Here is a 22,741-nt window from a genome sequence, read left to right as displayed (position 1 = left end):
AATGAACACTGCAGTGATGCTCTGTTAGTATTTAATTAGGTGCAAATAGTATCGGTCTAACACTATTTGCACAAAGATGTTGCTATTACTAGTGCAAATAGCTCTGCCTAAGGGGAGGTATTACAGGTGAATAAGCAAAAAAAAAAAAAAAAAGAATAAAAAATTACCAGATGAATATACCCAAAAATATTGTAATGTGACTTTTAATATTGTGACTTTTTTTTTTTTTTTTACAATTCAAAGGTTACATATAAAATTCAAATAAAACAGCATTTAGTTCCATACATGGGAAGGTACAAGGTTTTCATGGTCAGAAATTAATAACTGTACAATTCTGTATTTATCTCTGACTCCAATTACAATACAATTTTAAATCATCTTTTGCTTCTCTTTGATGTGCCACTTCAAATTAATGCAGTGTAAGAATCTCGCAAGGTTGACAAGAGTGGTCCTTTCTAGACACGACCCTCTCGGGCAACACATGCCAGCCAAGAAACTGCCATCAAGATGAAAGGGACCAACACACAACTCGCTGTAGGTATTTTAGACTTCTTATTGTCCCCGAGATAAAGCTGTCATCAATGGTATCTGTAAAAAAAACAAGTGGGTAAAACTTTAATTCAGACAGGTCATGTCACATTTTGCTGTATGTAACTATTTTATATTGAATGTGTCTTGAGACAGGATCCAGGCACAGAGTAAAGACCTCTGACCCAGGTTTTAGCAAGGGGTTGCTGTACCCCACTGTTATGGCCACTAGAGGCACTGACAGTCTCCAGTGGGCAAAGCATAGAAGGGATCATGCCAGCAGCAGTCTAGTTGTAGGAACTCAGGGATGCTATGATTCAGATACACACCATATACTGACATTAACTACTTACCTAATGACTGTGGTTCTGTTTCTCCACCTTTGCAATAAATAAATAAAAAAAAAAGACTTTGAGAGGCGATCTTAAATTAAATATGGTTAAATGTTACAAAAATTGTTTCTCACGACAGGATCCGAAGCAAGGAATATACAGCCAATACTTCAGGTTTTTGAGAGAATTCTTCTACCCCCCTGTGTTAATCACTCAAGTCATAGCAAGTCTTGAATGGGCAAAAAGGGGGCAACTGAAAAAAAAAATTAAAATCACTTACAGGTAATAGTTAGAGAATGACTCTGCATTACTCGGTCCTCCAGGCCTTACAAACAACTGAGCCTAAACACGGAGAATAAGAAAAAAAATTTGATAACAAATTCCACCATCACCAGAATTTAGCATGCACACTACACTCAAGTATTCTATGACAGTATCCGGAGTTAAAAAGACTGAAAATTGCTGACTTTTGTTGGTCAGAGGAAGCACATGGCTGCTACTTAAAATACATTTAACTAGAATCAGACTTCCTTACCTATGCGACGAAGTCATAGTAATTGATGAGTCAGTCTACAGTCGGGGGATCATTTGGCCAATCTGTAACATGAAAAATAACAAAAGGTTTAAGTTGCACCAGCAGGCAGACAGGCCGCACATTCACCACGTGCAGACCGGATCTCGCGCTATACATTGACTCTCTACACTACATCTACACACAACAATAATCATGAAAGGCATGAATGCAATTTTTTTATTAAACAAACTGTTTGACGCTCAGAAAAGTTAATAATTTCCTATTAACGTACAATAGTTGTTTCAGCACACTTAACAGATCACGCACATACAGCATGGTTTGTACATTTATATATCGCTGTTTTGATAAAACAAGCGAAGAACAATCCAACTCACATTTGAGAAATAAATAAGCAGATATCTAGTCATACACACTCACCTGCACACATGTTGCGACCGCTCATGCTGTTTGCGTCTGATCGGTAGATCTGTGCTGAAGAGAATGACCACGTGTGTGATCACATTGTGATATTTAAAGAGCGCCTCTAGCGGTAGAGAAGAGCCCATTGAACAAAGGGGCCTCAGTTTGTTCCTGAAAGGCAGCAGCTGCCCTAACCCCGTCCCCACCGTAATCCTAAATGGAGCCTGGAAGGCTGAGGGAACAACCAAAGGCACCTTTCTCATATCGCTGGGAAAGAGATGAGAAACAGCTTTAAAAATCTAATTAAAATAATGTAAGGTAACGATTACATACTATTTGGTTGAAAGTTTATACATTATCAACACGCTTAGTTTTAGATATGGGCTTTTATGTTCTTTAAAGGTGGATTTTTAAGTATCAAGAGATCTGCGATTTTTTTGTTGTTTTATGAATCAAGTATTTACACTGCAAGACAAAAAAATACAACGTGTTCACAGCATGATTATTACTTAAAAATAGAACAATATATCTTTTATTGATCATATTTAAAAGAACACATCACTGACTCGGATTTCATGCAGTGGATATAGTGTAATTTATATTCATAAATGTATGGATGGAATGTACAGGAGTAAAACATAAAACTAGACAATTAATCATTTTTACTGTTTGTGTCCTTAATGTTTTTTTTTTTTTTTTTTTTTTTTGTGTCCTTAAAACTTTAATATAGGTTGTGAATGTGACGTGAACTCGTGTTTCCTCATTCCATTGGCTACAACGAAACCTCGAGCGAATGGGTTTCTTTGTTCATTGGTGAGTCAATCTGTCAATCAAGCCGCGAGCGTTTCATGTCGTAACCACTGAACTACATAGTCGTAACACTAAATTCACCAATCCCGTCTCAATGGGTGGGGATTAACCGCTAATCCAGGATGTTTGTCTGTCGTCTAGTATGTGCATCTAGCAACGATGTTTACAATAAAAATATTAGGCATTGTTATTCTTCGTTGCAGTGACCATGAAAAAAACAACTAGATGACCACGGAAGACGTGTATTTCTCTCATTTGTTGCACTTTGAATGAGCAGCGGGGATTGAATGGTCACTGATTGCTGTCCTCGAGGATTGCAGCTTGGCCTGTCAGTGCTTCTATTACAATCATGTTTATTTCCTAACGATGGCAGCGAGGGGCACCATATAAACTAAATGACAGTCAGAAATATCGCCTCCATTTGTAATATGGTAAGTATTAATCTTTGGCTAGTGCGCTGGCTAGCTCTTACGTAATGATGGTGGTGGTTGTTTCTGTTCACTCACAGTCAGGTGCATGACCTCTCCATTATGAGCTGATGTAGACATTAATCACCCTTGTATTAATACATCTATCATCACTAGACATACTTAAGTGCTCAATTAATAAACTTGGGGTGATAGTGTAAGAAAAAAATGAGCTCTGTTTAAAAGGAAAGGCTAGCATTTAAGGGGATGCCCTCCTTGTGTGGTGGTAACTTACTTAGCTTTACTCTTTAAGTTATGTATCTGAGGTGTAAATATATTATATATTTTATCTTTTAAAAATCCTATTTAAGAGAATCACAATCTCAGTTTTTAAAGGGTCTATTTAAGTTGTGATCACTGAAATGTAAGTGGGATGATTCCAGAAATGACAATGTGTAGTTGTGCACTTTACATTATATGTCAGAAATTCATATTATTTATTTGTTGATCATTTTATAATAAACATCTGCCCTTAACAGTACAACTGATATTACATTTAACAATTCTTTCACAGCACAGAAGTAGAATTACATTGTTACACATAGGTGGCACATGTTATAATTTCTGTTTAATATAACTGTAATTTTAGTACTTTCCATGCTTGACCAATTTCTATCATCTGTATATACAAAAATGTTTCAACACTTTTGTGCTTAGTGCCTCTGTATGACCCTTTTGCCATTTTGAGATGTAGCTTAACATGTAGGCTATTAGGAACAGAGCTTTTTTTATATATAATAGGACACTGCAGTGCTTAGTTTCTTTAAAGCATTTTTGTGGGATATCTGTCATTGCCTGAATATTTCTGTGCCTGAAACTGGCCTACGGTCTCACATCCATGTCCACTGTTCATCCTCAGATAACTACAGGTGGTATGTAAATCAGGACTAGATGTGGTTCGCAATATATTATGTATAGTGAATTATTGCCAGCGTGAAGGGACTCTAACTGTTGTTTAGTGCTGGTTATGTAACCAATAGACAGACGGGGTTCATTTTTTCATTGTTTTGTGTGTGTTTGGGGCCACATTTTTTGTGGTACTATGCAAGATAATGAAATGTGCTCCTTTATGTCTTCCATGTAGAGTCCTGCTTAAATTAAATCTATTACCTGTGCTTCAGTTTGAGAACATATGTCTATTACCTGTGCTTCAGTTTGAGAACATATGTCTATTACCTGTGCTTCAGTTTGAGAACATATGTCTATTACCTGTGCTTCAGTTTGAGAACATATGTCTATTACCTGTGCTTCAGTTTGAGAACATATGTCTATTACCTGTGCTTCAGTTTGAGAACATATGTCTATTACCTGTGCTTCAGTCTGAGAACATATGTCTATTACCTGTGCTTCAGTTTGAGAACATATGTCTATTACCTGTGCTTCAGTTTGAGAACATATGTCTATTACCTGTGCTTCAATTTGAGAACATATGTCTATTACCTGTGCTTCAGTCTGAGAACATATGTCTATTACCTGAGCTTCAGTTTGAGAACATATGTCTTTTACCTGTGCTTCAGTTTGAGAACATATGTCTATTACCTGTGCTTCAGTCTGAGAACATATGTCTATTACCTGTGCTTCAGTTTGAGAAAATGTATCAATTGCATTTGCTTCAGTTTGAGAACATGCGTTTATTACCTTTGATTTAGTTTGGGAACATACGTCTATTATCTGTGCTTCAGTTTTATAACATGCATTTATTTCCTGTTCTTTCTCTCCAGGTGTATATATATATATATACATTGTGATTCAGAATGAACAGATCATGTTATAACATTCATATCCAACTGCACTCAATTGATAAACTCTATAAAGTATTGTAATATTTTCATAGAAGATCGCTCAGACACCACTGCATTGGCTGTGTCTGAGCCCCCAACACAGTTTTGTAAAGACTATTTAGACTGTTTAGGATTGAGTTTTTTCTTCTTTTTTTGGAAATTAAAAAAAATTGCAATGTGCAAATGTAATTGAATATCGTGATAAATATCGATATCGATTTATATGAAAAAGAATATAGTGATAATAGTTTTTGCCATATCGCCCAGCCCTATATGAGAACATGCGTTTATTACCTCTGCTTCAGTTTGAGAATGACAATATGCATATATTTACTGTGCTTCAGTTTGAGAATATGCATCTATTAGGCTACCTGTGCTTTAATTTGAGAACATACTTGTGTTACCTATGCTTCAGTTTGAGAAAATACATCTGTAACCTGTGCTTCAGTTTGGCAACCGACATTTGTGTGTACTTGTATGCAATGCATACACATCTGTGTGCTTTGGTAGGTTTCTGAGTTTTAGTAGAATCAAAGACAGGCTATTTGGCAATTGCAAATGAAGAGAAAATTACCCCTATTTGAAGTCAAATGTTGCCAAAGGTACCTTCACATTATTTAGACAATATAATGGCTCTTAATTTTTTCAAAGTCTTTGAGCTCAGAGGATTTGATAGCCCTAACGAATGAATGCAGTGCATTACTTGCCCGTTGTTCATTATTATGGACTAAAACCCTTTAAGCTCTGAAGTCTCTGTTAGACAATGCTGTGTTTATATTTAAAGTGAATGGGTAGTAAAGATTTCTTAGTACTAGAAATAAAGGTCTTTGTGGATTCATGTTTCTTTGAGAGAAAAAAATAGATTTCTGCCTAGGGTCAATAATACTAAAATAGACAATGCACAGACTCCGAGTGCGGCTATTTACCATCTTTCAGTTGTCAGTCTTGCTCCTGACTCTCCTGGCTTGTCACTTTGATCTTTGTCTCAGACCTGAATTGTCTAACAGGATCAAATTGTGTTGGGTGTATTAAATCTTTACCTTTTCTGTTTATTCCAGAGTTATCAGAAGATACTATAGTAAGCTTATATTTTATGATGAGCAAATCTGACATTACTAGAACCGAAAAGCTCAAACCAAGCTCGTCTCTTAAGCCGAGGTGAAACTCTGAACTTGTCCTGGTGAATTAGTTACACTCTGTATTGAATTCTGATCTAGCAACACTTCCTGGTTAGTTCTATTCATTATTAATTTAAATGGAATTGAATCCAAAATTATACCTTACTGCCCTCCGAGTTGACCTAGTTACTATGATTTCAAGTTATTTCATTTGTGTCCATTTTTAGACAACATTTGGCTGTGAAACCTTTGATAATCTTATTTATGTTTTAGTTTTTTCACAGAGCAGAGCAGTGACTGGAGCATAATCTGATCTTTTTTTTGAGCAATCTATTTTAAACAAACTTGGCAAAAATCAGTTGTTTATTGAGTGCAGAAAAGCCAAAAAAAAGCATTATTTGGCCTGGTAGGCAGACAGTCTCTACCAGCATAGTTAGGCTGAAAGACAAATTACTTTTTTATTTCCTCCTAGTCCCAATGAAGTTGGGCACACTTTGTCTTTTGAAAAATGAGAATGACAATGAATATTTAATATCAAATGAAAGTTGATGTAATGGAAAATGTGTAATGACATCCCTCAACCTTTCATTCTCTCCTCTCAGGGCACCAATGCCTCTGCTCTGGAGAAAGACATTGGTCCAGAGCAGTTCCCCATTAATGAACACTACTTTGGATTGGTCAATGTAAGTATCACACAATGCTAGACCAGCCCTTTTACAGACTCGTGTTTAAGCAATAGCCATTGTGATGAACATTGTACCTCTGAGGAATGAGAAAGAGTTAGAGAACAAATTATAATATAAACATAGTGAGGGGTTGTTCAGACCAAACATGTTCTTTCACTAAAAAAGCTAGACGCAGTGCTCTGAATAGTACAGAACACAAGTGTCTCAAGATGCATTTTTAAAAGTCTTATTTTAACTTGACACAGCATCTAAAAAAATGCTAACCTCCTGCGCAACATGCTAAAAAAACAGTGAGACACATTGCAATGGTCAATGATGTTAGTCTAATGCATGTTTATATAGAGAAACAATTGCAGATGGATGCAAAAACATCTGCCCCTAACTGCAATGAAACATAGAGTAGCTTGGTTTTCTCATTTGTGTGCTAATGATAATGCAATGTTGTATTACTTACTTTTATTATCTTACATTATTTATTGCAAATTTCAGGGATACCACAAGATTAAAAACTAAATAAACAGCTGAAATGTTTGAAATTTGAGCTGCTAAAAGAATAAAAAGTTTAAAATTTTGGCTACCCACTTTGTTTGCTTTTTTCAAGAGAACTGAGTGGTTTATTTGTAGTCATCTGTAAAATACAATAACATATGAATTTTACTGCAGGACAGGTCAGCTTGACAAAGCCAAATTTATTCCGACAGCCATTAGCTGCAGCTGTTATGAATATGAATAACATGTTATTGTTCAATCTTACAAAGCTGAATCTTTCAGGTCATGCAACCTTTTGTTTTCAGTTTTAGGAGAATGGCAATAATCAGGTTGAAGATGTAACAGTGGGTTACACTTAATTGTCAGGAGATCTTATAATGGATTTAGTAAAATTGTGTCGCGTAATTATGTCTCTTTTGTGACTTATTTAAATGCTGCCTGATCTAATGAGTTTATTTCTGAGGGGGAATTACTGCTTTAAATTTAATAAAGGATTTTAAGACCTGTCATCACAAGGTGACAATAAAATAACTAATTAAAAGAAAAGTCACTTTATGAGAGATATGATTATAACCAAATCAAATGGCGTGTCTTTTTGTGGTATTCAAATAGCCCACGATAAGCAGTGATGTCATCGGAGGTATGGCATAGTGGTTGGCACATGTGCTCCGACAAATAAGGCCCTTTTCCACCAATCAAGCTGAACAGTTCTCATTGCGAAACTGTGACAATCCTAGCCAGTTGGCTTGATCACGTTGTCTTTTTCCACTGTGGTGCTGCAAAATCAATATAAGAACATACTTGACATATATGGCAGCTGGCGACAGCGTGAAAGGTAAACATTGGAGTAGTGCAATATGGAGCATGATCACATATTCTAGTTTTTAGGACTGGACATACAGAATGGAAAAAGTTGGGAAAAGGACAATTATTGACTAAATTAAATGAGTAATATATTAATATATATATATGAGTTTTAATTAGCTAGTTAGTGCAATATACTTCCTTGATGACAAAGGCATTTAGAAATTCTGTCCTAGTTAAAACATAATTTCATTAAGTCATTATTTCATCTCAATTTTATTAACTTCACCCAAATATTAGAGAACTTGGCCAGCTACATGAATCTAGAAACAACTGAGTTACCTTGGCTTTCACTAATGAACCTTTTAGCACAAATTGGCTCACCCGGGCCTGCCGAGATAAATTATAATCAAAATATGAATAACTACAGACTTGACCAACACAGAATGGGTATGGTTTTAAAGTTTAGCTTACTATGCATGTAGGCATTAAGGCCAAAACTGAACAAGTGCTTTGACATTTTCAGACAAATCAGAAGTGTACCGTTTGATAATTTATTAAACATTTTGTATTGTACATATTATTGTAATCAATAAAAACATCAAACTGATCAAATAGCCATGTGTCATATTTTGTTGGAAAGCCTTCAAAGAGTAGAAAACAACCAGCCTATATGTTTTACTTATAGACACCAATATAGCGAGTAATAGCTTATAATTTCACAAAATAAACAGATTATAAATTATCACATGCCATTGCTTAGAGGAGGGGATTCCCGTTAAAACAAGCCCACACACAACTTAATTGGATGCATAAGATCATTTGATAATCCACTCGAAGCACAATGTGCACACAGCACATAATGTGCTATCTGGCTTAAAACACATTAGCTTTCCCGGATCAGATGACTTCATCGAAAATTATGTAGTACGTTGTCCAGCGTCATTGAATGCTAAACCAATCGTATAAGGATTCAGTTTGAGAACATGTGTTATTACCTTTGCTTCAGTTTGAGAACATGCAACCCCCTGCAACAAGCTGCAACAAGAGATGGAAGTCATCCAAATATGGGCAGAGATGATTGTGCACTCTAATTACATATGGCCACCAGGAAATGGCGGCAAGCGCATAACACATACTCTGTTATATGAGTTGTACTTCGTCTAGATTTTTTAACGCAAGAACCCTTTTGGTCTGAGTGGCCCCTAAAAGTCAGTAGTTTGAAAAAGACCATGGAAACAAAACAATGCTCTGTCATCAAGGCAACAGTGAGTGCGGCTTGTGCAGGTCATGTTTTTAGAGACCATTTGATCCCACCATTTTTTTTTTTAGTCCTTTGATTTGCTTTTAACCTTGATTAAGGAGTTGTTCTTTGTCTTCCTTGATCATAAATGTCTCCTATGCTTGTTTCTTCACTGGCATGCCTTAAGCATGCAGTGTTCCAGATCTTATCACAAATTTTCATAGATCAGTTTTAATTGCATCCGAAATTTACATTGTTTGTTTTCAGATCAGGCATTGATTAGCACAACCAAAATTAATTTATCTCTTGTGTCTCTTTCCCTAGTTTGGGAACACATGTTACTGTAACTCAGTGCTCCAGGCTCTGTATTTCTGCCGGCCGTTCAGGGAGAATGTGTTGGCATATAAAGTTCAACAGAAGAAGAAGGAGAACCTTCTTACCTGTCTGGCCGACCTCTTCCACAGCATTGCAACGCAGAAGAAGAAGGTCGGCGTGATCCCGCCCAAGAAGTTCATTTCACGTCTGCGGAAGGAGAACGGTGAGTGAACGTAGAAGCTTGACCTGCCTCCAAACTCGGCTCACTCAATGAATGCCTCTACCGTTATACAGTTTCTTCATATACAGTTGAACTGGGATCTTTTTGTTGACCTTAATCAGTGTAGGTCAGGAAAGCTGACTAGTCATCCAACAACTGACAAGGCAATTTATGAGCTCTAATTCAATTTCATAGCACTAGTATATCTCGATTTCTTTAGTTTTAATAGTTTTTGTAGCTTTGCTTAAAAAGGGATAAATTAAGAGATGCAATTTCTTGGCTAAAGCTTTAACTTGCTGTCTCGGTTATACTTAATCAATTATTAAATTTTTTTATATTTTGTGAGAACTATAATACTTTTGTGTTATAAAACATAAATATTTATATAATATTTTATTTGTTGATATCTGTTAGCACTTCTGGATTTATTCATTGCTGTTTATAACCATTTAATGGTCTAGTTACACATGCTGTTGGACGCCTTTGACAGTTGCGATGTGTCACACATAGCTGTTTTTTAACACTTATGACAATTGTCCCATTACAATTGCATCTAATCAGGGTCTGATGGACATGGTTCTATACAGCCTAATTAAACAGGGCTTCTTAAAGGCCAACTAGTCGACTTTGTACATCCCTCAGTTCTGTGAAGCATGGAAGTAGTGTTTAGAGAAAAGTGTTTAATATGTCGTATTGTTTCAAGGTCTGAGGTCACATGTAATTTTCATAAACCATGTTTTCTTGAGGTCATTGTGTCCTTGGACATTTTTGGAAAGACATATTTGCAATGTTTTGTTGGTAGAACAATTGACCCTCAAGTACACAACACTAAAATATATTGAACAAACTGTACTTCTATGCCTCACAGGCTTGTTTCTATTCACGTCAAATTAAAGGTAGTTTACTGTGACTAAGCCATCTGTTTTTGCTAATTTGTCAATTCACCCAAAAGGGTCGGGGCCACTGTATTTGTGAAAATGTACAATTTGTCTCCTCCATGTTTCTAATTCAGTATCTTATGCAAAAGCTATGAGTGACAGTAAAAATATAAGTATGTTATCATGCGCTCATAGTAGACTGTCAGGACTGCAAGAAAATCCAACCTGTCTACACTAACAGTAAGCCTCTGTGTAATTTGCTGAATGAGAAGCAGGTGGAAGAGATCAGGTGTGTGTGTGTGTGTGTGTGTGTGTGTGTGTGTGTGTGTGTAGAGTGTATCTGTGTGTGTGAGAGTGTATCTGTGTGTGTGTGAGTGTATCTGTGTGTGTGTGTGTGTGTGTGTGTGTGTGTGTGTATCTGTGTGTTGTGAGGGAGGGATAATATGTTGTATAAAAGGGGATTTGTTCTTGTGTCTCATTCCAGAATGCTCTTGTAATGAATTAACAATACAGACCTTTATCAGAGAGTCTTTGCTTCACCAGCTACACACACTCACACACACATTTGCCTATATGTTTGCACACAATATGGCATGTTAACATTTCATTCCCATGTGTGTGTCTATGTGTTAATTAGAGCTCTTCTCGGTTTGTTAATTTATTCCCTCTTAATATGTTGCGGACAAACATGTACCCTCAAATAAATAATTATGTATTCATGATGTCATAACAGACTTTGAAAGCTGACATTTAAAGCTGGCTTCTTTAATTGTCATAATTGTTTCTCCTTTTTATTTCACTGCACCTGTTTATTGGATTATTATATTTAAAGTTACATTTCACTAGCTGATGTAATGTTAATATAGCAGTCTACTGGAATAATTTAATCTGCTTTGTACCTTAAAATACTTATAACCACCATAATAATCTGGGTGGTACAATAGAAAGCCACACAATGAAAAACAGAATGGTGATAAAAAGTCTTTCCCTGAACAATAGCTAGCAAAATATTGCTATAAACATTATATAATATATATAATATGCATGAAAGGTTATCTTAATGTACATGACTGATAACAAAAATAAGATTTTTTTTTTAATAAAAATAATTCAATCTTGTAATACTATTTTGCTGTGAATGTACATGTATTGTCTTGGTATAATATAATATAGATATTTACCAGACACTTTCACTATATTTTATTATAAAACGTATATGGTAAGGTAACTTACAGATAACTAATTTAAAGTTTTTTTTGTTTTGTTTTTTATAAATGTTTTTAAGGCAAACATTATGCCCTCTGGCTCCTTCTACAGACTTGTTTGATAACTACATGCAGCAGGACGCTCATGAGTTCCTGAACTACCTGCTGAACACAGTGGCTGACATCCTGCAAGAAGAGAAGAAACAAGAGAAACAGAATGGACGGCTGAAGAACAACAGCACTGACATTGCCACGGACACCGAGCCAGAACAGAACAAGATCGAGCCCAGCTGGGTTTATGATATCTTCCAGGGCACATTGACCAATGAGACACGCTGTCTTAACTGTGAGATGGTATGAGATGTTACTTCATGCACCAATGCAAACCTTGATGTTTGTCATTTTTCAAAGAAATATCTAATATCTTAATATATGTGATTTTATACAATTATTTAAAATTTACATTACTTATTATTTATATATAGTACTGAAAACATTTCTCCCAAATTCCAAATAAAAATGTTGTCATTTAGAGCATTTATTTGAAGAAAATGACAACTGGTCAAAATAACAAAAAATATGCAGTGTTTTCAGACCTCAAATAATGCAAAGAAAACAAATTAATATTAATTTGTATACAACACAATACTAATATTTTTACTTAGGAAGAATTCAGAAATCAATATTTGGTGGAATAACCCTGTTTTCAATCTCAGCTTTCATGTGACTTGGCATGCTCTCTACCAGTCTTTCACATTGCTGTTGGGTGACTTTATGCCACTCCTGGCATAAAAATTCAAGCAGCTCAGCTTTGTTTGATGGCCTGTGACATCCATCTTCTTCATGATCACATTCCAGAGGTTTTCACTGGGATTCAGGTGTGGAGATTGGGCTGGCCATGACAGGGTCTTGATCCGGTGGTCCTCCATCCACATCTTGCTTGACCTGGCTGTGTGCATGGAGCATTGTCGGCTTCAATGGACATTCGGAGGGACTCCAGTTGAAACTGTCTATTTATTTAGCTTGGATTCAAAAATTCTCTAGCTTTTTCACCGAAAATGTTTGCGTCTGCCTTCGATCAGGAGTGTAGAACTAATAATGATCAGGGCACTCTTCAGAAAGTCTTGATCAATGGATTGTTTTTGTTTCTTTTTCTTTTTTGTTTTTTGATAAAAGCCCCATGATAAGTGCTCTTATGCATCTAGCTTCCCTGTTGATTAACCTACTTTCTACTTGCGTTAATACACTATCTCTCACTGTAGTCAACTTCACTAACACCGCTGCGCACACAATAACACCTCTGCATTTTCATGTCCTGTAATATTAGTGAAAGGCAGAGACAGTTCACCAGAGTTCAGCCTGTTCACCTTATACAGTTGAGTCTGTCTATAGAAGGGGGTCATCTACATGCCTTGATAAACGTCTCTAAGTTCCTGGTAACTGTTTAGAAAATGCTTGGCTCTTGAAGTATGATTATCTCTGTATGGAGGGAGATCACTGGTCTGAAGAGGTTTGAGCGGGGAATAGGAGTGCTTACTTGTTTTTGTGCTTGCATTGGTTCTTGTTCTGAAATTGCTTGCGCTCGCTTTCATTTCAATTATGTGTAAAGTGATTTGTGAACTCACATTTAATTTTCTACAGGTCAGTAGCAAGGATGAAGACTTCTTGGATCTGTCTGTAGATGTTGAGCAGAATACTTCAATAACACACTGTCTCAGGTACACATACTACAGTAAACACACAAAATAATATATAATCATGCATGCCACTGTGAATGGGTCTTTCTTCAACTACTTCTACTTTTATTATGTCGTAGCAGTTGATTTTTATTAAAACGTAATAGATTTTAAATTTTGTCTTTTTGCTTTTTGACTGATATTAAACCTGTCTTGGAAACTTTTTACCAAGCCTTTATCAATAGTTTTTATATATATATATATATATATATATATATATATATATATATATATATATATATATATAGATAGATTTGATTATTTTACCCTTTTCCCAGGGCCATACTTTAAATCTTAAAATATGAAAACCCATCATAAAATATTAATTACATTTTTAAAACTATGAAAATCTAAGAAAAGTGTGTAATAAACATAAAACTTATACTTAAATATTTATTGTGAAAATTATCACTTAAAGCTGAAGCTTAGAACTTTTTTGTTGTTAAAATACTTACTCCTATCCCAGCTTAAAATGCAGAGGCAACTATTAGTAAGCCATTCGTAGGTTGAAAATTGAAACACTCTCTGTGGCACTATAAAATACCTCTGTTTGTTTTGAGTGACCTGTCCAGCTTGACACAACAACATTAACCACTTTGACATGGACTTAAGAAAACTGTTTATTACAGAGTTTTTGCAGAAAGGAATGTTCTTAAATGTCACATAAACGAGAACGCAGTATTCCTTAAACCATTTAAGGGCTTAAGAGAAAGCGGTTTAACACACCTGGGTTTTTCCCGAAGAACTATGTAAACGCATAAGCGTTGTTCTTACAGGTTTTTGGAAGAGTGCGCATGTGATTGGAACAGAACGGAAAACTTGATGTCATAGGATGGAGCCATATATCATATCAACAAGTCAACACAGTGGAAAGAATTCAACATTTCTAGGAGTACAGTATCGTCTACTGTCCCTCATATCTGCTTATATGCGCTGAAGTGCATTTGGGGAATTCTAGAGTTTGATGTAAAAGGGAAACCCCACTATTACAGTGCAATTCCACTGCAGTGGCGATTGAAAGTTAAAGGGTTGGTTCACCCAAAAATGAAAAATTATTTACTCACCCTCATATACAGTATCCCAAGTGTGTATGACTTTATATCTTCATCAGAACACATTTAAAGAAAAACAGAAAAAATATTGTGGCTCATTAGGTCCTTAAAATGCAAGTGGATGGTGATACAACATTTTGAAGCTCCAAAAAGAACAGACAGTTGGCATAAATGTCATCCATACAACTCCACTGGTTAAATTCATGTATTCTAAAGTGAAATTATCAATAATTAAGTACTTTTTAACTATAAATCATAGCTTCGCTTTTTTATTGAACTATCCCTTTAAAGAAACAAATACAGCATCTACTCTGGAATATCTGGGAATAAAGCAAAGCAACAAAAAATAAAATACCCAAGTCTTCCTCGTATGCAATGTTTTTTTATTTGCAAATGCGTCACTAGGAAATTACATAGCTGTGGTAAAAGCTGCTTACTGACCGCACCGCATATATACAGGAGTAAAGAGAAAGGAGATAATGTGCATATTCATGTATCTGCCGATTTTGAGTCTTAAGCAGATTTCTTGCAGTAAAATTTGTTCTGGCATCCATGTAAATTATGTCATTGACTCAACCAGTGGTATGAGTTGGGGGCGGGACTATCTGTTTGTTTGATTAACGGCTTAGGGAATATTTGGAAAACTTTGTAAATAAGTAAGAGATCGATTATATTAAAGTGGAGGACACAGTAAAGTATAAAAAAAATAAAATTATATAAATTTAACTAATTGCAACTGTCTCTCAGTTGTGGTGTCATTTCCACAATTACCAACAAACAAATGAAAAGTGCCCAGAGTTAATGTAATGTTTTTGACTTTTCATATGTTTTATGATTTATGATAGTCATTGTGATTTATTTTGTCAAATGGCTTTTGCAGGGGCTTTAGTAATACAGAGACCCTGTGCAGTGAATATAAATACTACTGTGAGACGTGCTGTAGCAAACAAGAGGCCCAGAAACGGTCAGTATAAGGAGATGTGTGTATTATATGTCTGGTACAAGTGAATGCGTGCCAAGGATTTGCTTGTAATCCTGTGTGTATGTGTTTCAGTATGCGTGTAAAGAAGCTACCCATGATCTTGGCTCTTCATTTGAAGCGGTTTAAGTACATGGAGCAGCTGCATCGGTACACTAAACTGAGTTATCGCGTGGTGTTTCCTCTGGAGCTCCGCCTATTCAACACCTCCGGAGATGCGGTCAATCTCGACCGCATGTATGACCTTGTCGCTGTGGTGGTCCACTGTGGAAGGTATGTGAACTGTCAAACAGACACATCTGCAACTTAAAAAATTCAAAACAGTATGTCATTTAGGTACATAATGTCATTTGTTTTATAAAAAACAAAGGTGTCTTGTCTGAAAAAAACAAGTCATAACACACTGTGGTTTGCACTATGATCCCTTGGTTTTGAATAAATAAGGTCTAGTCCCAGAGTACACTATTATGGTATTGCTTTTATTTTTAATACAAATTAAACATAATTTGCAACGCATTTAACTTCCATACTGTAATGAATTTCTGAGGGTAGCAGAATATTCAGCAGGAGATATTGTAGCTTTGGTCTTTCATCTGAACTTTCCATTGGGATTTGATTGGATCATGAAAGACTGAAACACATTAAGCTATATTATCATTGGTTAACAATTTAGCTCACCCTTGCATCCATGATGGTTACTTCATCAGACATTTTTGTGTGTGTGTGTGTTTGTGTGTTTGTGTGTGTGTGTGTGTGTGTGTGTGTGTGTGTGTGTGTGTGTGTGTGTGTGTGTGTGTGTGTGTGTGTGTGTGTGTGTGTGTGTGTTAGTGGCCCAAACAGAGGGCATTACATCACCATTGTAAAGAGTCATGGCTTCTGGCTGCTGTTTGATGATGACATTGTAGAGGTATGCACCTTTATTTTGTATATAGACAGAATATAAACTATTTTGCACATAGACTATATCGTTTCTCTTTGCTTCTCTATCACACAATATCTTTCTCTATCCATCCTTTCCTTTCTCTCACAGAAAATTGACGCACAGGCAATAGAGGAGTTCTACGGTTTGACCTCTGATATTTCCAAGAACTCAGAGTCGGGATATATCCTGTTCTATCAGTCCAGAGAATGAAGGAGTAGAGGGAGAATAGGCAAAGGACAGAGAGAAGAGGGGGTCAGAAAATGAATGTTTTGACATTCAATAGATTCCTTTCCCACATCCCTCTCCCTTTCCTCATGCTTAAACTCAGGGTCTACAGCTGAGACTGAGTGCCAAAAGCCCTCTGTTACCCATTTGCCAATACTACTTCTCCTGGAAGTCCCATTCTCCCAGCTTCGCTGCACTGTGGGAATGTACATCTTCAAATCTGACCCTCACAACAGTCACCTGCATCTGGAAGGCACTTTATAAACAAACACAATAAGTAACACTAAAGCAACACAACAAAAATCACAACATATTCAACTTGAAGGAATCAAAAAGCTACAAAAGGAGCAATGGCAACAATGTATCTCATAGACTGTTTTGAGTCCTGGTACTTTACCAACAGTGGCTGTTTCTGTCCATTCAGTGCCCAGTAAAGTGCCTCTCACACTGGGTATCTGAAATTAGGAAAAGGATTTCTCTGTTTATTCCGGTCTTATAAGGTCAGGGATCAGGGAACCCATTTAGGGTCAATTTAGAAGTTTTGTACTGTGATGCACACCCATCAGTTTCAGTCTCAACTCTTAGAGAGACTCCTACCTATCCTCAGTTGCCAGCCAGTCAGCACATCCTTGTTCAGTCATGGTCTCCGGGCTGTGTTTTGCTTTGGATTTAGGTATGTTGTGGGAATCAGAATTTGGATCTGAGCAGTCTGTTACAGTGGTGAGTGTTTGTGGGTACATTTCTGATGCAAAGATTTAAAGGTGTGCGTGTGTTTGTGGTCCACCGATATAGATTTTTATTAGCTGATACTGATATTTAGACAGCAGTGTGGCCAATATAATGCCACTATAAAGAAATACCAATTAAAGGTTCACTCAGTTCTTTTTTCCTCATTTAAAAAAAAAAATAATAATATTTGGATCTACAGTAATTTAATGGAAAATAAGCAAGTTGAGCTTCGTGGCATGGCAGAAATTTGAATAGCCTCCATAGTCATAGGTGGGCGTACATTCAGGAAACAATTGTTTCAAATTTTAGCCAGATGTGTCCGGTGTGCATCCCGGCTTCCTTTGTTGTGTCCTGCCATGGACACCATGCCTATGTAATATATTCCATATAGTAGACTCATTAACAGAGATGTTAGCCAGTTCCAATGATACCTTTAAGTCTTTAGCTGTTACTCTAGGGTTCCTTTTACCACAATGAGCATTCTACTATGTGCCCAATGAGTCATCTTGGCTGGACGGCCACTTCTAGGGAGAATAGCCACAGTACTAAATAAGTCTCTATTTATAGACAGTTTGTCTAACTTTGGACAGATGAATATCTAAGTTCTTCGAGATAACTTTGTAACCCTTTGCAGCTTTATGCAAAGAAACAATTCTTGATCGTAGGTCTTCTGAGATCTCTTTTGTGCGAGGCATGGTCCTTGTAAGCAGATGCTACTTGTAAATAGCAAACTCAAAATGTTTGAGTGCATTTTATAAGTCAAAATAGCTCTAACCCACACCTCCAATCTTGTTTCATTAATTAGATGCAAAGTTTGCATCAGTAACCTTATAAAAGCTGTTTTATTCTACATGGAGATGGTCTCCTCATGGGGGCTGCCATGTTGAGATCGCTTGACCAGCCGATTACTACTGGCTTAAACTATGTAACCACCTTGATATTGGACACTTCCCCTCATGGATTAAATTAATAATTGCCAACTATGGTTATTGATTTCTACAATAGCATTGGTAACTGAAAACTATTGCGTTTGAAGGATGTTGCATCCACGCCCCTAAGAGTCCAAGTCCAAGATGACATAAACAACATAAAAAAGATAATTACTGAGTGCACCTTTAATGATAACAAATAAGAATTTAAATAAAATTCAACTGTTCACTTATTTGACACAACATTTACTTATATTAACTCAAAAATATTGAAAAACAGAAACTGTGTGACATGGCTGTCGGTTGATCTGTAATCTCAGAATGGCAAATTATCAGCCCATTAATCGGCCTGGCTGATATATCGGTCTATTACTGGTGTGCGTGTGTGTGTGTGTGGGTCTGCATTTAGACTTTGAAATGGCTTTCCTTTTCATTCAGAAATAGAAGCAGTCATGTAACCATGTGGAGCGTTTAAAGCAAAGTGCTTTTCAAGGCAAGTTAGTCCACTAGGCCACTATCTTTGGAATGCCCCCCGGGCAGCTATTTTCTATGGATTCAAGCAGCATGAACGTACAGCTCCTATCTACTTGAATGGGGAAAGACCAAAATCTCCAAAACAGTTGGTCAAGAGCAGTATAATCTGACAACAGTGGTATCATAAATTGTGCTTCTTTAGCTCAGATCACATAAAAAAAAACACTATTTTCCTGCCTCACATCACTTGAAAGATAAAACGAAAAGAAAGAGTTGTCCTATTGGGGGCTTTTTCTTTTCCAGTAACAAAGCAAATGTGCAGAAACACAAGGCTGAAATGCTGCTTTCCTCTCCCTCTTCATTCTAATTGCTTTCTTAACAACAACGTTGTTACCCAACTTCCACTGTAGGTAATGGCCTTACACTGAAGTGTGCATTAGCAACCCCACATTCAGCTCTTGGTTTTCTTTTGTGTGTGTGCGTGTGTGGGTGTGGTTAGTCTAGCTATACTGTTTTGTAGTACACCCAGTCTTGTGTGCCTAAATCTGCCTAGCCCAATTGATGTCTTCGGAGTTAGACATAAGTTAGTGTGATTTTGTCAATCTAAATGATCTAAACGATAGTGTACATGGTCACTGAACTGTCACCTTTAGTTCAACCTTTATAATACAGAATTAGAATTCAATATATTTTTGTTAAAAATGTATATTTCTAACAGTGGCCGGACTCAGGGCCATCATTAAACTTCTATGTGTGGACATCTTGTTCCCTTAGCCCAATGTGTAGGCTGTACCCATTCAGAATGTTTACACGCACTTTAAAAGTTCAATTTCAATTTGACTAAAACAATACTAATACCTAGTCTTTTACAAAAGTAATGAAAAGGCTTGACTGAAACAGTCCAAAGTTTGTAAAGTTGGACTAACTGACCTACAGTAGATAATACGATCAGAAGCTTGGTCTCGTCCAGAATGTATATTCATTATTGGACCACAATTGGCTTCGCCATTGCTCGCAGGCTCCAAAAGCCAAAGGGGGTGCGTGATTTGTGTTTAACCCACTATATTTGTCCTCTTTCTTCAAAAATTCTATTAAGCATTGGGTCATGTATACTTGGACCAGACAGATGAAGACTGTTTCTTGACTACGCAAAAACCAGTTGAAGCTCTTTTATAACTGTGGACCTTAGTGGGGCCCCCATATCATAGGGCCCGGGACAAAGTTCTTTTGATAGTTTTCCCTTGCAACTTCCACTCTGTTCATTTGTTAGAAGCAAGGTGACAAGGTGATTTTATTTTAGCATTACTGTTATTTACAATAATTTTAGATCAGTTTTACAGTGTCTTTTTAATAGGGTTTTTGTAGGAGAAACTTTAAATAAAACAGCAGCAGCCCTCAGAGCACTGTAATGTGTTCTGTAAAGTTCAGCTTCACAGAATGTGATAGGACTTGCTGTTACAATAAGAACATGCGCACTATTCTTGCAACTTTGTGAGATGGATACATTTATTTGAGAGGGCTTTTACTAAGTTAGTAAAGATAGTCCCCCATCTGAGAAGATCATTATCTGAAACATTTGGGAAACTTAAGCCCGAGAATCGTGATTTGAAATTAATTCCATATTTTAACATGTTGGGGGTCGCAATAAAGGTGCAATACAGGGAAAAGATGGACAATCCATGTCACAATGTTCTCATTTTACACTGATGTTTCTACACGTTTTTTTTTTTTTAAACCAAGCTCTAGTCATAGAAACACTAACAAAGAAACACTTGATACTCCCATTCATTCATCGTAGCTTTTTAAAGACCATGCTGATGTTTTCTGCCTAGTCTCACATTACTATACCTATATTTTTGCAAAAGTATTTTTACAAAACAACAATGACTTTTATTCACTTTCCCACAAGTAAAAGTGCAAATTATCAGTTCATAAACACTTACTTTCCCCTTTCCACAATGCTATCTTATGAAAATTAAACACTTTACTTTAGTGCATGACTTGTAAGGTGGCGTTTTAACATCTGCATTACATAAACAACTACATTTATAAGCTTGTTCACGTGCAATCTAATTGTGCGGTTGCTCAACTGATAAAAAGTAACACTTGCGATACAAAGGACTGGAGCAGGAGTCATGAAGAACACAACACATTCAGCACATAATAGTAGAATGAATGGTTTGAAAATAAGAGACTAATTAACAATTTGAGATTTTATGATGATACATGGAGTTATCAAGATTTGATATTCATCCACATTTGCTCAAGAGCCCGATCCATTTGTTGTACCACACTCCTCTTGCACATGGCTTATTACATTGTAACAATGGTGTAATTATATGTTAATGACACACTACATGCAATATGTGTAACAACACAATGTAAGATTATACACTGACTATGCAGTGTTTTTTTTTTTTGTTTGTTTGTTTGTTTCTTGATGGATGTTGACTGATTAATTGGTGATTATTATAATTATTTAGGTATTGGTTTAATCAAACAAACAGAAATGTGCCAAAATCTTTCCTTCATACTGGAACACAAAAGAGAACTCTCTATTCATCAGTGATTCATAAAACTATTCATAAATATATGTAGACAAAGGGTGAATTCAGGTTTAGTGGAACAACTTGTAAATGACGAAACTTACATTTTGAAGTGTATAGCATAGTGGAAATCTTTAGCTATTTCAAATGGCATTTTGTGAGGGGTGAAGCCATTTGGAATCAGATTTTAAAACAACAAGGACAAATGATCAGAAAGTGTCTCACTTTTCCTGTATTCACTACTCTTGTTAGAAATAAATTATATGCATGGGGAGGTCAAGTTTGCAAATGAAGATATAAAACCCTACGGAATGTGTTTGTCAGAAATGGTATTGTTTGAATACCGTTTACAAACTTGCACCATTTTGATGTAAATTCTATAGAATTAGCTGTTTCTATGGCAAGTGCTCTGTTGAGGTTTTAAAGAAGTACTGTATCTAAGTATGCTTAATACTGTGAGTTACATATCCCCACACATGTACATAAACATCTTGATGCGTTAAGTGGTTAATGAACCTATTAGTCTGTCACTTTACACCAGTAATACAGTTTCACCCCTTGTATGCAAAAATTCACCTGCCTGTTTTGTCCTCTTCCAATGTGAGTGTGTATTATTTTAGGTCCAAAAAAGAGATGTATAATGATGTGTGTATGTTTGTGTGTCTGAGAGAGAAAAATACCAGGACTCAAACTGTAAAGGAAAGTGTGATAACTGTAAGTGCACTTTATCATAGCAGAACCAAAAAGGTTTCTCTTAGGAACTGGAATCCTGACTGAGATTCTTTTGGTTTATTTTCCTGTCCTCAATAAATAAAAACGCAACTTTACCAGCTGTGGCTCAGCAGTGCTATTCATTTGTTTGTTTGTCTTCTTTGTTCTTCCTTTAATTATTTTCTGGCTCTTTGTTGCAGTTTCACATGTTATAAATTTTCCCCTGACTAATTAGTGTGTACAAAGACACAAAGGGCCTTGGGCAGAGAATGAGAGAGGGAGAAGAAGAATAGACTCAACAGATTGAAATGATGGGAAATGAGGAGTCTGATTTACAAGAAGCTCCTTTATGTACCTAAAATGACAATGTATCAACAGCAACAAACTGTTTTAGGGATGACTTTAGGAAGATGCATGACTTCCTTTGTGTATTTGTATGTGTGAAAGAACAAGGGAGATGTTTGATGTCATGTACACTCATAAAACATAACATCTGCAACAGTGTGTCGGAGAGAGGAATGATTACCATGAAAAGAGCGATGAGAGGTGTGTTGAGAAAAAAAGGGTGTCCTGAAAAGACTTCCTGGTAACACATCTATTGCTTTTATAATAAGCTTTATTCCTTTTA

At 36.3% G+C, this 22,741-nt stretch overlaps 1 protein-coding gene, 1 long non-coding RNA gene and 2 other non-coding genes across 5 annotated transcripts; 1 reads left to right on the top strand and 3 right to left on the bottom strand.

Annotated features, from left to right (window-relative positions):
• Nucleotides 1-202: 202 nt before the first annotated feature.
• On the bottom strand, nt 203-1,870 carry LOC127622348 (uncharacterized). The gene is made up of 5 exons (XR_007967964.1): nt 1,813-1,870; nt 1,396-1,457; nt 1,141-1,202; nt 882-908; nt 203-588 (listed from the first exon to the last, which is right to left on the bottom strand). It is a non-coding gene; the product is annotated as an uncharacterized LOC127622348 (long non-coding RNA).
• On the bottom strand, nt 667-786 carry LOC127622529 (small nucleolar RNA SNORA26). Its single transcript, XR_007967986.1, has one exon. It is a non-coding gene; the product is annotated as a small nucleolar RNA SNORA26 (small nucleolar RNA).
• LOC127622528 (small nucleolar RNA SNORA26) lies at nt 982-1,102 on the bottom strand. The gene has a single exon (XR_007967985.1). It is a non-coding gene; the product is annotated as a small nucleolar RNA SNORA26 (small nucleolar RNA).
• An 846-nt stretch (nt 1,871-2,716) lies between the features above and the next one.
• LOC127622343 (ubiquitin carboxyl-terminal hydrolase 46-like) lies at nt 2,717-22,226 on the top strand. Of its 2 annotated transcripts, none has more exons than XM_052096424.1 (9): nt 2,717-3,035; nt 6,573-6,653; nt 9,517-9,730; nt 11,923-12,164; nt 13,452-13,528; nt 15,479-15,562; nt 15,653-15,850; nt 16,418-16,484; nt 16,608-22,226. In XM_052096424.1, exons 1-9 carry the CDS (start codon nt 3,000-3,002, stop codon nt 16,707-16,709), a joined length of 1,101 nt encoding a protein of 366 aa, XP_051952384.1. In that variant the 5' UTR covers nt 2,717-2,999; the 3' UTR covers nt 16,710-22,226. The 2 variants fall into 2 exon arrangements, with proteins under 2 accessions (XP_051952384.1, XP_051952383.1); XM_052096423.1 differs by having other exon boundaries at nt 16,406-16,484.
• The last annotated feature ends 515 nt before the right edge of the window (nt 22,227-22,741 follow it).

Source organism: Xyrauchen texanus, chromosome 28 (assembly GCF_025860055.1).
Source record: "Xyrauchen texanus isolate HMW12.3.18 chromosome 28, RBS_HiC_50CHRs, whole genome shotgun sequence".
NCBI classification, from domain to species: Eukaryota; Metazoa; Chordata; class Actinopteri; order Cypriniformes; family Catostomidae; genus Xyrauchen; species Xyrauchen texanus.
The sequence above is the reverse complement of the archived record's forward strand: the minus strand, read 5'-3'. Positions and strand labels throughout refer to the sequence as shown.